General features: G+C 42.7%; 1 protein-coding gene across 4 annotated transcripts in view; it reads right to left on the bottom strand.

Moving 5' to 3' along the window:
- Positions 1 to 12,809, bottom strand: part of LOC112978757 (BDNF/NT-3 growth factors receptor) — a 201,910-nt gene that overhangs the window by 36,420 nt on the left and 152,681 nt on the right. For all 4 annotated transcript variants that reach the window (XM_064502656.1, XM_026092447.2, XM_026092446.2 and 1 more), the window contains 2 exons: positions 9,851 to 10,023; positions 6,331 to 6,565 (listed from right to left, as the gene is read on the bottom strand). In XM_064502656.1, the coding sequence (XP_064358726.1) occupies positions 6,331 to 6,565; positions 9,851 to 10,023 (408 nt within the window). The remainder of the gene's footprint in view (positions 1 to 6,330; positions 6,566 to 9,850; positions 10,024 to 12,809) is intronic.

Below are 12,809 nucleotides of genomic sequence, written 5' to 3'. Positions count from 1 at the left end.
CACCAGAAAACATGTATTATGCCGTTGCCAGAAATACAGCACTGTATAATATTAGGTATTAGGCTCATACATGAAGGAAGAACTGTGCTTAGTGGACCAGATGCTTTTTGCCATTTCACTACTCTAATACCAACATTATTGCACTGTCTTCAGAGCTGCTACTCCGGATTTACTGACTAATAGTGGAGATCAGAATCTGGCCTGCTTCCCGAGAACTGTAATACTTCCAGGGTCAAAGTGGTTTCTGGAAAGGGTTTTTGCTCTTATTATGTAGAAAAAAGATCAGAAAGCTGGGTATTTTTAGAATTGGCTCGGAATATCAAATTCTGTAATCCCTAATTTTTCTGGAAGTCTTTCTGGGAGGCTCAAAAGCATAATAACTTCTCACATCTTAACTGAAAGTGCATGGGAACTGTATATCTCAAAAAGATATCCTCTTCCAAAATACTTATTTAAATAGATCAAGAAAAAAAAACCCACGAAAACCTAGGAAACTTGTTTACAAACCTTCCTCACTCCCTCAGCTCTTTACTTTTTAGTCCCATGACTCTGTTTCTTTAGTCCTTCACTTGCCACGAAATTAGACAAGACCTGAATTTTAATTAAAAAAAAAACAAACAAAAGAAGCTAGAAATAAAAGAGACAATGGTCTTTCACAACCACTAGAGGTACAAAATGTGCTAGTAGGAACTGCAAGTCATTCATTTAAGGACTGAAAAAACCTCCAATACGGGGGTCGCTCTTCATTGGAAGCAGCAGCAGACGAGAGTGGCCCAGGACGCTCTTTGACAACACGGCGATGATGTGCCAATATGACACAGGCTACTGTGAGGGTCGGATGTCTTACGGAGCATGTTTTCATTAGAGGCAGGGAAGTACTCTCTGATCCAGGAATGGGCAAAATCACATTCGGAAAATCCTGTTCACAGCTCTAATGGTTTCTGTACCAGAAAGAGACCTTTGAACTGAAAGACGTGTGGAGAAGGTTGCTAGGATGGGAAGAAAAATGGAGAACCTTTTCTCCTGATAGGCTTGTTTAACCCTCTGAAACGGAGTCTGGAGGGGAAAGGATTACTCTTTCTAAATACATTTGAGATGTAAACACTAGGAAGGGAGAAGAAAGTTTTTTGTTGGAGGATAAAGTGATCAAGTGGGTGTGAACTGGTCAGGAGTTAATTTCGGCTACAGATTAGAAAGAAAGTCTCCAATCACAAGGAGAGTGAGGTTGCGGCAGCCTTGCAGGCAATGCCTTAGCAGCAGGACGCTAGTTATTTGCTACATCCACCTTGGTAAATTAATGGAAGGGGCTTTACGCCAGGGCAGGAGTAATCCAGGAATTAGAAATTCAAGCTTCAGACTTCTGCTATCCAATTTTGTGGTACACCTGAGAGACATCTGAAAAAAGCATATCAGTGTTTTGTTGGTGGCACCATACTCATTTATTCAATTAAATTCCTTCTTGAGGGCTTCTGTCCATCATCTGCTTTTTTTTTTTTTTTTTTTTTTTGCCTCTTGCTGTATAATTTGGCTCTGGATTAAGTTCTGTCCCCACAGTTCCCTGAGACACTGACGATAAGCAACTGCCAAAAGTAGGATGTTGGGCCAGATGCGCTCCAAGGGGCATCGGGAAACCCCAGTAATGACAGGTTGGTGCAGCTGGCTGTGTGCACTCGCTGCTTGCCAGATCAGAAAGTAATTCTCACTGAAACACACTGACAGGGACTGTTGTCACCTCCTGTTGCATGAGATGTGATGGGACTGGCTTCCTGGGAGCTCTCACGTATTTTCGCCAAACATATGTTCTTTTGTAGAAGTCTAAGGGTGACGCCTTATATTTCTCCTCTTTTCCTATGGCAGACCGTAGTTTTTATGGCTTTTGGTGTTTTGTATAGAAGGGGCTGAAAGTGTTAATGGGCGTTGGGGTTTTCTACATGGCTTGTGGGAGGCCTGAGGTTCATGTGGGTCTTCCTGCACTTAACACCTAACACATGGCTTCCTGCACTAGTGGAAGGCTCAGGCTCAGTAACCTATGTAACCTCATCCAATCCTACGTCCTTTGCTCTGTTTGAATAGCAGAAGAACGACAAACATGGTGCAAGATAGGCAGGAGATATAAAGAGAAACCAGGTCACTGGACAGAACCACATCCCCTGGGGTCCTTCCACCCCATCAAGTGGAGGAAACAAATTTGCGACATAATTTCTAAACCTCTCCATCCTTTTAGGGCAAGCTGGCCCTAAAGGAAGATAGAAACCCACTTAATAGCCCCAGGCTTCGGATAGATCCACGCGTGGTTTGTACAAGCAGACGCAAAGAGTCCTTATTTCCTCCACTGTTCCTTGCACTGTTGCATAAAGGCAAGTAAGTTATACAATAGCTAAATAGAGATTACACAACTTAGCTCCATAAATTGAAATCAGAAACAGAGCCTCTATGTTGCACTGGACAGAAATAAAAAAAAGTGGAATGGTGAATTCTGGTCCTAATGAAGTTAATGGCAAAGCTCTTGCTTACTCCAGTGAGATCACAATTTCATCCAAAATCTTGGCTCAAGTCTGCAGCTGTCTGACCAGGCTGTATATTTAAAGCATATCCCTGTTAAGTTTTTCTGAGTACTTGGGTGAGCTGACCTTCCTTTTATTTTTTTTAGCTTTTTGCTTATGATAAAGAAACACAGAAAAGTATTTTAAGGGCAGATACTGAGCAAGCACTTGCAAACTTGAACTGTAAGCCTGGAAAGGGTCTGAAATAGTACCTTTGAGTGCAGAAACAAATATTAGCAAAGTAGTTGTTTCCATGCTTCAATGTCAATACTTCAAGCCACTGAATGCTGCAGATGAGTCACATTATTTGGGCGTCAGATGGGAAACCCCTAACTCTTGAGTTCAAACAGACGTCAAAAAAAGAAAAGCCCCTAATGAACTCGAAATCTAAGCTCTTCAAGTAAATAACTATGTGAAAAGATCCACTGCTCTACAAGGACTGCGGTGCAGAGTGTCAGCAGAGCTGCTTGGCACACGGAACAAACTAATTACTTGCCAGTTCTTTTAGATTGGCCCGGGCTGGACGGCAGCGCTGGGTAAGAAAAGCCAGTGCAATTTCTTCATGTCCTCAGGCTCATCTGGTCTGACTTTTGAAAACCACTGCTGTTTCATTAAACGTTAGCATGTATACCAGGTTTTCCCCATCCCCCGAGATTCCTGCCTAATGAAGAAGAAAGGAAAAAAAGAAGGGAAGAAAGACCGGAAAGCTTGTGCAACCAGGGCCACGCATCACATATATTCCCAACCCAAAGGTTATTTCTCTCCCACTCTTCCCTGAAGCATCTCGTAACAACTGAGCTGATTCAATGCAGAATGTCATTAACAATCTAACAGTGAATAAGGACTGGGGATCATCCTTATTTTACAGAAGCAAACTACAAGTAATCATCTTGGGCAAATCAAACATCCTGACAGGGCAGTAGTATCTCAGGAAACTGGTTCCAGTGCATTAATAAACACAACTACCACACCATTTATTGCAGACCATTTTGGAGCTGTATAAATCCTTGCGATGAACATGAGATAAAGCTGTCAAGTTTGGGGAAGCATTGCTTCCATGTATGTGATTAAGCCTGAACACTTAAAAAGACTTACCCTGCTCTAAACAATTAGCTATGGTAGGTCAGAGCCATCCAGTGTTGTCACTGACAGTTTCATTACTCAGGCCTGCCATGAACATAATTCTCCAGGCAACCGGCTGGCAAGTCATTGCCTGTTTCATGACCAGCTTCTGACTAGCCCACATATGGCCCAAGGAGGGCAGGCCAAAATCTCACAGGGTTGACTGCAGCTCCCAGCTTTTATCAGTGTGGAGGATGGCTGCAAGGCAGGCTGTGGCTCTGTCCCAGCTGCATCACCTAAAAGCCTGCTGGAGCCTGCTGGAAAAATGGTCTTTCCTGGTTTTATCACTGTGCGGAACAAGTGACTGACCAAATTTAAGTTTCAAATCCATGCATCATACTGCAAGCTACCTCATCTCACCATCAGCTTGGAAGGAGACATGCTGCTTTGCACCGTCATTCACCCCCTTTGACCCTTGTCTGCCTATTTCACCCTTTATCCACATCTCTTTCACTAACACTTCTCTCCACTTTCCCTTCCTACCTTATTCATTCCCTCTCTCACATCCATTATTGCACCCTCCACACTATTCACACTGTCCCTTTCCTTCTCCATATCTCTCCTCCTTTCTTACTCCCTGGACCCCACTCATCCTCCTTTGGCCTCTGAATGAGAAGGGACAACATGACAAAGATGAAGAGAAGAAGAAAGGCAATGATGGATGTGGGAACAGGAATAAACATTGATGGGAGGGAGTCAGAGAGGACACATGAGAAATTCAGTGTATCAGTTGAATGAGGGGTTTTGAGAGGCACCCAAGAACCCCACCAAGTTACCCAGAATTTCCTCTGGTGGATGCCTGCTTTCTCCAGGTCACAGCCCAGGCAGGACAAAACCTTGGCCCTGTTCTAAACTCCCACTTCATTGGTTTTTGCTTTGCTCATGTGCAAGACTTAAGCATTAAACCAAGAAGAACATGCGCAGATGAGAACACCAGAGTCAGTACAGTACCACATGCTTGTGCCAGGTCTCAGTTTTCCACAGAAAGCCCATAGGATTAGCTAGCTTCCACCCTTTTTGGATTTCATTTTTCTGTAGCAAGGAGTCACTCATTTTATTCAAAAAATAAGTACAAAGCAAGGCGTTCATCATTCCAAAATGCCTTTGATTGTCAAGGCCTCTGCAAACATTCACTATTAAGCATGAACACTCATTCTTAGGCGGAATGATAAACATGGTAAATAAATCCAGCCCTACTGAAATACAGAACAGATATATGTCTCCAGTCCCAACAAGTAGTGCTCACACTTGCAAAGTCAAGAAACCTTGACCCTTGGTGCTCACTGGTATCCTCTCAAACACAAATATAGCCAGTGACTACTACTTTGTATATTTTTCCAAGTACTGAAATGAAGTCACACCTGTTTTATGTTGATCAGAGAGTTTGAAGTGCCAAATTTCCAAAATAACAGAATATAAGATGAATCTGGTTTGTATGTTTACTAAATATTATGTTTGCTTGATCAAAAAGACAAAGAACAAAGGAAACTGCTACTTCTCAGCCATTAAGAGAAACAATGCTCTACAATAACTCTTGTGCCTAGCTTCCTCTGCCCTGTCCAGCCTCAGCCAGACATAATGGCAATCTCTTTTCAGACATCCCACAAACACTGGTGCAGAAGTGACACTGTCCTTTTTATGGACACAGCAGCCCTATTAAGGTGGGTAAGGAAGAGGCATTTGTTTTACCTACAAGGAATTCACTGGCAGCAAGCAATGTGGGAGGCAGGTACAGATAATGTGCTTAATGCTGCTGAGTGGCTCATGTTACAGGGGACAGCTCTAGCATTTATAAACTATAGCTTGGCCATGGATTGCCTTTCACAAAAGCCTCATAGTCCACCTCCACTCTTGAAGTTACACATGTAATGAACACAAATGCTGTCAAGTGCATGACTTGCCACGTAGTACAAAGCCAACATCAACAGCAGTATCAGTGAACACACTCATGCTTATCCCAGCGATTCTAGAAGCCTTTGACGAACTTCACAGATTGTTTTATGGCAACTGTGCTCAGGGAAAAAGGCCTGGGCCAGGCTATGAACATGTACCATCGGCTACCCTTACCCACCACTGAGTTACAGCCCTCCCCAGGGTGATACAACAACTGTTCGACCATAAACAGTTAAGACTAAAGAACTGGCTGAAGGCAGGAAATACTTGCTGTCAACTTTTAAAGTACTGAACATATAACCAGTTCTGCCTTAGTGCCTCCCTAAGTAAAATAGCTGTTTGGTTCAGTGCTGCTGTCCATCACTTATACATACAATTTGCAAAAGTTACAATTTCCATTTGTCTTAGAAATGTATAAGATCACATTTTAGTAACTCCTGAGTGTTAGGCCAAATGTGATCATCCACTTTTCCTTTTTAACCGCTTCTTCCTCACTAAGGCCAAGCAAATGTGCCGAATTTTTGACCAGAGGAAAAGACCTTTCTATGATTTATTATTAGATAAAAAAAATATATATAAACAACAGGACATGCCAATCTTATTCATTCTCTCCCAATTTACGAAAAAATTGTAACTCAAAACCAGCTTCTCCATGTGCTGCCCTCTAAGTCACCTGACAGATAGCCCAGTATAAAAGGAGTATCAGTCAGATCAATGTGGTGAGATGACTGAATAAGACCTCAGTTATTACTGATTATAGCGGTTCACTTACCCTATAGTAGTCTGTGCTGTACACATCTCTAGACATCCCAAAATCCCCGATCTTCACCAGCAGGTTCTCACCAACCAGGCAATTCCGGGTAGCAAGATCCCGATGCACAAAGTGCTGTGATGCCAGGTAAACCATACCAGCAGCAATCTGCTGGGCAATGTGGAGCATCTGGGATTGGGTCAGCTCAGCAGGACGGTTGCCTTCTGCCATCAGTACTGCATCTGGTCCATGTGCCCTGCAACAAAATACAAGCTGATGAAGTGATAGGCCACGTGTAAGCCAAAGAGCTGAAAGGCATGTGTGGGCCTAAAACCACACAAGTGACTTGCTCAAGTGTAATGACAAAAAGGACTGCAAATTCACTGGTGAAACGGGAGAAATTGTCTCTTAGCTTTTTTCCTCTACTGTTTTCTTCCATGGTGAGAAAGGCAGGTGGTTTGAAGAGCATTAAATAACGGGCAATATATTGTTCATGGATATAAAGCAGATAGGTTTATAACAATACCGCTCAGTCCTAAACCACTGCCTTTCTCCTGCTCTGCTCCAGCAATCTTTTCTGGGGAAAGACTGGCAAATGTAGCCAATTGGTACTTGATGGAAACCTCTCTAAGAGTGATACTGTGCCATGAAGTGGAATGCATAGCACCACTCTTCCCATATCCAAATGACCAGCTTCCCCTCCATTTCCACAGGGAGAGTCATTGAGCATTTCTCTCTTTTCTTCAAGAAGAAAGAACCAACTTCCTTCTCAGATGCAATCTGAGAAAAAAAGGCAGCAATTTTAGGTTTATACTTTCAATTTCCTATCATACGTACAGAATAGGAAAACATTTTGCTGATTTCACCAGGGAAAGCAAGTTCTGCTCCACCCAGGATTTATCAACAGTGGCAAGAGGACACAAAACACACTCTAGTCGGAACAACTAAACAACTTCAGAAATAGGGTTTTTTTCATGATTGAGCAAGCTCCTAAGATACACTGATCAACTGACTCATGAGAAACTCCTATACCTGCTGGGGCAAAGAAAGCACTTTTGCATTTGGAAACCCCAGTAAAGCTCTACAACTCTTGTGCTTCACCTATCCTAACAGTGCTTGCTCTGGTATGCCTATGGCACATCCTGGTACTTTGAAGATACAGATACAATAAAGGTGAGGTATGGCCTTCATCTATCCCTGGGGGAAGGGCACAGGAGTTTGTAAAAGAGTTGCAAATTAATCAAAATCTGTGAGATCAAACCTGACACTACCTATTAGAAATATGATATTAAAATTGCCCCAGGGGAAGAACTTCATGAGCAAAGTGACAGATGTGAGAGAGAAACGAAGGAGGGTTTGCAGCATTACTGGGACTGCGTCTGGTACCAGGCAAAGAAGTTAACTGCAGTTGTTCTGCCATGGGGTACAAGCAGCCATTCAACTGACAGTGGTGGGGAGGAAAGGAGGGAGGATGTGAAATCCCCAACCAAGACTCAGAGGCAAATTCCTAATGAAAAGCCCTGTACCTCTTCATTGCACTGATTTTTTTAATGACCATTCTCAGATGTGAAGCTCTGATTCTATTAAATTAGAGCTCCTCGTCTCTCACTAGCTTCCTTGAGGAGAAGGACTCCGTATCAAATGAAACTTTTGGATGATTTTTAACACTCCATCCATCTTGCTTGCCTTCTTGGTGCCAGCTGCAAAAGAGGAGCTCCTCACTGTCAGTAGCCACCAACAGAGTTCCCTTTGGATCCACATCAGTCTCCACTAGCCGCCAAGCGCAGGGCCGGCGCAATTTTGGGCCTGTAGTCCTATATCTGAAACAGCCCTTGGCTGCACACAGCAAAGGCTCCTTTGGGTTAAATTTCAGACACGTTTTTCCCTGGCAGCCTTTGGTGGCGCTGCAGGGTAAGAAATACAGGCTTTTGCAGCCTGCTTACAACTAACCTCTGGTCTGCAGCACAAGCTGCGGCAAATGTGAGAGGAATGACAAATTGGAGCTTAGGTTAAACAGCTTGTCCCAGCATAATCGTTTTATGTTCTAAAGACAAGGGCTGATTAATAATTAAAAAAAGAGAAAACTTAACATAGGCAATATACGGTCTGCTAAACTACCTTTCTCCACAGCAATTCAAAATCAGAGTTAAAAGGTAAGAAAAGGCTAATCGCAAAGAATCAACGAACAAGTATTTCTCATGATGACACTGAATCAGCTGCAAATCTAGTTTGCTCTAATGGGAGGTCGGTGCTCTGAAAAAGCACTCGACTGGCATCTTTGGAAAGCACACTCCTCTTCGCATCCACAGCAGAGGTCCAAGCAGGCGAATGCAAATGCCTCAGCATTGCCCTGACAATACACTTAAGCCCTCTGCCAGAGAGACAATCAGTCTGGGAAAGGCAGCGCTGGCTCTCAATGCCCGGCTCAGCCCGTGGTCTCCCTGCCAACCCTGCCAGTAGAGGAGGAGGCTAGTTGATGTCATTTGCTTTTATGATGTGGCTATTCGTTCGCTGGGGATTAGAAGGACAGCAAACTCATTTCACAAAAGCTATCAGAAACTCCTAAATGGTGACACTACCAGTCACTAGCAATTTCACTGAGACACAAAATCTGAACCCATTTAAAGGGACATTAGTTTGATTGTTTTACAGCTTTGTCAGTGGCATGCATTACACATATCTTTCCAAAATGGAGGTGCCTCTAGTTATCCTTAGGCAGAGGGGATCTCAGTACACTGAAATGCCTTTGTGATACCCTTTGATGAAACAACATGGAAGACCTTGAAAGAACAGTCCATTATGCAAGCGTTTTTTATGTAGGAGCAAAAGCTGTCTCTTAACTGCTTATTTGTATGTCAACGAGTGCAGACTACTGTAAATGGCACATACACAAAGCCACTAGACATAACTTGCTGGTTCGTAAGTTACCTATTACTGTGAACCTTAGGTATCACCTATTTATTTATGATTGCTTCACTACCAAATTTCAATTTTGGATGGGCATTGCTGAATAGCTGTAGAAAATAAAGCTCCAATCCAGCCCCCATGGTGTAGCACTTTCCATTGTATTGAAGTTTCCAAGGCTCACAGTTTTCTTGCCGCAGATTTATGGTACTCTTTCCAAAACACTGAGAGGAGGGAAGAGAAAGGGGGTTAGATTTTCAAAAGCTTTTAGACACCTACAGATAGAGATAGGTGTTGAGTGGGATCTTCCCAAGTGCTAGCAGAAAGGAGGCAAGGGAGCGATTCCTACTGCAAGGCTTATAACCAAACATTTCAGAATGTACTGAAATATACTGAAAACACTATTCCTGTTGTTGAAGGCACAAGGATTAACTTAGTGGTCCTTCCAAATAGGTAAGGAAACAATAAGCCCCATATCACAGTATCTGAGATGTACCAGCAGTGTGTTGTACAGATTTTCATTCCTAGGTGCCTGTGTTTTTCACTAGTGGTAGGTAATTTGGCATTAAGTACCAGCAACGCCCTCCTCCTCTGCCCACTTCTGCCTCTTCAGCACAGTGCACACTGGCCGATTTACCTGAGGAATTTGTTCAGATCTCCATGCTTCATATACTCAAAGACCATGATGAGCGGATCGCCCTCGACGCAGACACCGTAGAACTTGACGATGTGTTCATGCTGCAGGTTCGTCAGCAGCTCTGCCTCACGGTGGAAGTCCTTCCGAGCATTGTCACTGGCATCCTTCAGCGTCTGGCAGAGGAAAGGGAGATGTAAGGAAGAGGAGATGTTTGCAGAAGGTAACGAACATGGGGGAAAGCATTGTAAGGGTGAGATAAGGATACTCTACTGTGAAAAGGATGGAGAAAGTACATTCTTAATAACTGTTTTAGAAATGCAGATGTGATGTTTAAGTGCAATTAAATAGCGGTGGTACGATTTTTGTTCCCCTGCCACATGTGATCCCATAAAACTATTTTTATTGCAAGAGGATGCATGAATACTCAGGACCTTACTGTGCCAAGTGTTTTCCAAACAGAACAAAGAAACTAACCTTATTCAAAGAACATACTAGGACACAGATGGTCCATATCCTTTTAGCATTTAACTCAGGCAAAACCCCGGTATCCTGTTGGTATTCACCTCTGTTTTAAGTTCTTTAAAGTAAAGCTTTGTTTGCTTAAAACAGTTAGCAGGAATGTAGGTGCATTTGTTATATATTATTAAAGTTGTTGCTGATGTGGGCACCTATAGTGTGCTATGCATAAGGCAGGTCTATACAAGGGTTCATCCCTGGACCAGAAATTACAACCTGAGACCACAGCCAGAGAGTTTTTTGGAATTCAGTGAAATTACTCACATGCCTAAGATAAAGCATATCTATAAGTTACTGGAGGATCAATCCTAAATTGATGAACGCAGAGGAAGTAGATGCAGAACAGAATTCGGGGGGGGGGGGGGTAGGGTTTTTTTTCAAATTTACACAGCTTTAAAATCTTGCATATTTTCACTTATGGGAAATATATCAACACTGGGTCAAATGGGAGGCTTAAACATTGTTTAATGAAATGACGCTAGTTAAACCACCACACAAAGGCAGTTTTAGATCTCTCCATAAGAGCTGTGCTTCGTGAGCAAGAAATTCTTTCAGGCACCAGAACAGCAAAAGCTGACACCAATTAAGTAAGGAATAATAATAATCAACAATATACTACTGCTATGCTCTACTTTCATAAAGTACAGAGCTTACACTATATTAATTAAAATAATATTTTTAAAACAGTAAGAGAGTGATAGCAGATTACCTGTCCTCACAAATTATTACTCACAGAAACTGAAGGCTGGGCTCTGTACTCTAACTACAGCTCAACTCAGTGTGAAAGAAAATGAGACACAAAAGCAGGGGCTTTGCTTTAACCAAAAACATTTCTTCCTGGTCATCTAGTCACTTTATTTTCTATCCTGAATTCCTATGGTGAGCATGGGACCAGCAATGCCTAAGAGAAGAGTCACAGAACAAGCTGATAGTGCACAATGGTTCCACCAATAAAGCCCATTTTTTTGGCTGTAACAAAATACCCAAAATGTTTGCCCAAGGTTTTTCCTGAACAGAAACAACTCTGTCCACTTTTCTAGTATTATATGTGTGCATGTGTGAGTGAGGGACTAAAAGATGACTTTTAGGGAAAGCACTTGCTTTACTTATGAAAGTGCAACCATAGGTCTCCAAAAATGAACAGCTACCTTAATAAGGTCCAGATGGGGGGACAAGGAGCAGGGCAGACTGAACAACCACCTACCACGTCGAGGATTTTTTTCCCGGTGGATTGTAGGCTCTACAGATTCCAGAGGCAATAGAAATCTGTCACGCCAAAAACACCCCTTCCCTGAGGGACACATTCATGAACCTTGTGTGTTTTCTGGCCCAGCGCCCTTCTTCCACAAGTTTTACAAATAATGATGCAATAAGGATTTTGGCTGCTTCTAAAGCTATTGCATATGAGCATACAGAGCTGAAGTGGATGCCAGATCAGCTCCCCGCCTCTGGTCTCCATGCAGCCACATCCAAACTGGGTGAGGGCTAAATTGGAACACCTCTACCACCCCTTCACAGCTATGGGATGATGCTTTAACATGATACAGCCACTGACCCACAGTCCAATCTACATTAGGTAATGGAATCACCAGGAACAATTCTGCTGTCACTTGAGTTTCCTCTGGTGGTTTCATGTATAAAGTAATTTGACTGTAATTCTTCTCAGTAACAGAACTAGAAAACCAATTTATAAAAAAACATTTTTAAATAATAGCAACCTGGAGAAAAAATAATCAACATGGAGAAGCATAGGCCTATACTCTTTCCGACACGCTCTTTCCCTGGAAAGACGGTAAAAATGCTGACAGCTTTGCCCTGTGAAGATGGCATATTGTATATTTGAGAAAGCGCTTTTTATCTCTCAGAAACAGCAAAATTATCATATGACAGAGCAGTTGCCATGGCAATTACACATTTTCTGTCAAAGAGCAAAATGCAAAAAGGTCTAAAACCTAGGAGAACCCAGACAGGGTTCCTACTACCAAGGGGTGAGTGGAATTTCTGTTGCCCAACACTGCCAAGCCCCCTTTTCATTATTTCGGGCAGCACAGAACAGATGCAATGCATGAAAGAGAGCTGACACAGTCAGACAAGGAGGAGACTGGAAAGAGCAAAAATTAATAAGCACATAGAATTTACATAGGAATGACACTGAGTAACGCATTTAGCTTGTTCTCAGTGCAAGGGGAAAATAAAACCAAAATAAAACCATAAGAGCACAAGACAGAGACAAAGGCATATTCATTATTATTATCATTACTGACAAGTAAGCCAAAGCTCTGCATACAAAGCGCTCTCACCAGCTGATGGGATTTTTGCCTGAGTAGGAACTGAGATACAACCTGATGTACTTCCCAGCCACCTGGGCTTCTTGGCCAGCAGCTAAGGAAGAGGGACATCCTCCTTTGGGCAACAGAGGGATGCTGTGGCTGTTACAGAAGCT

This window comes from Dromaius novaehollandiae, chromosome Z, assembly GCF_036370855.1.
Source record: "Dromaius novaehollandiae isolate bDroNov1 chromosome Z, bDroNov1.hap1, whole genome shotgun sequence".
Classification (NCBI taxonomy): domain Eukaryota; kingdom Metazoa; phylum Chordata; class Aves; order Casuariiformes; family Dromaiidae; genus Dromaius; species Dromaius novaehollandiae.
The sequence above is the reverse complement of the archived record's forward strand: the minus strand, read 5'-3'. Positions and strand labels throughout refer to the sequence as shown.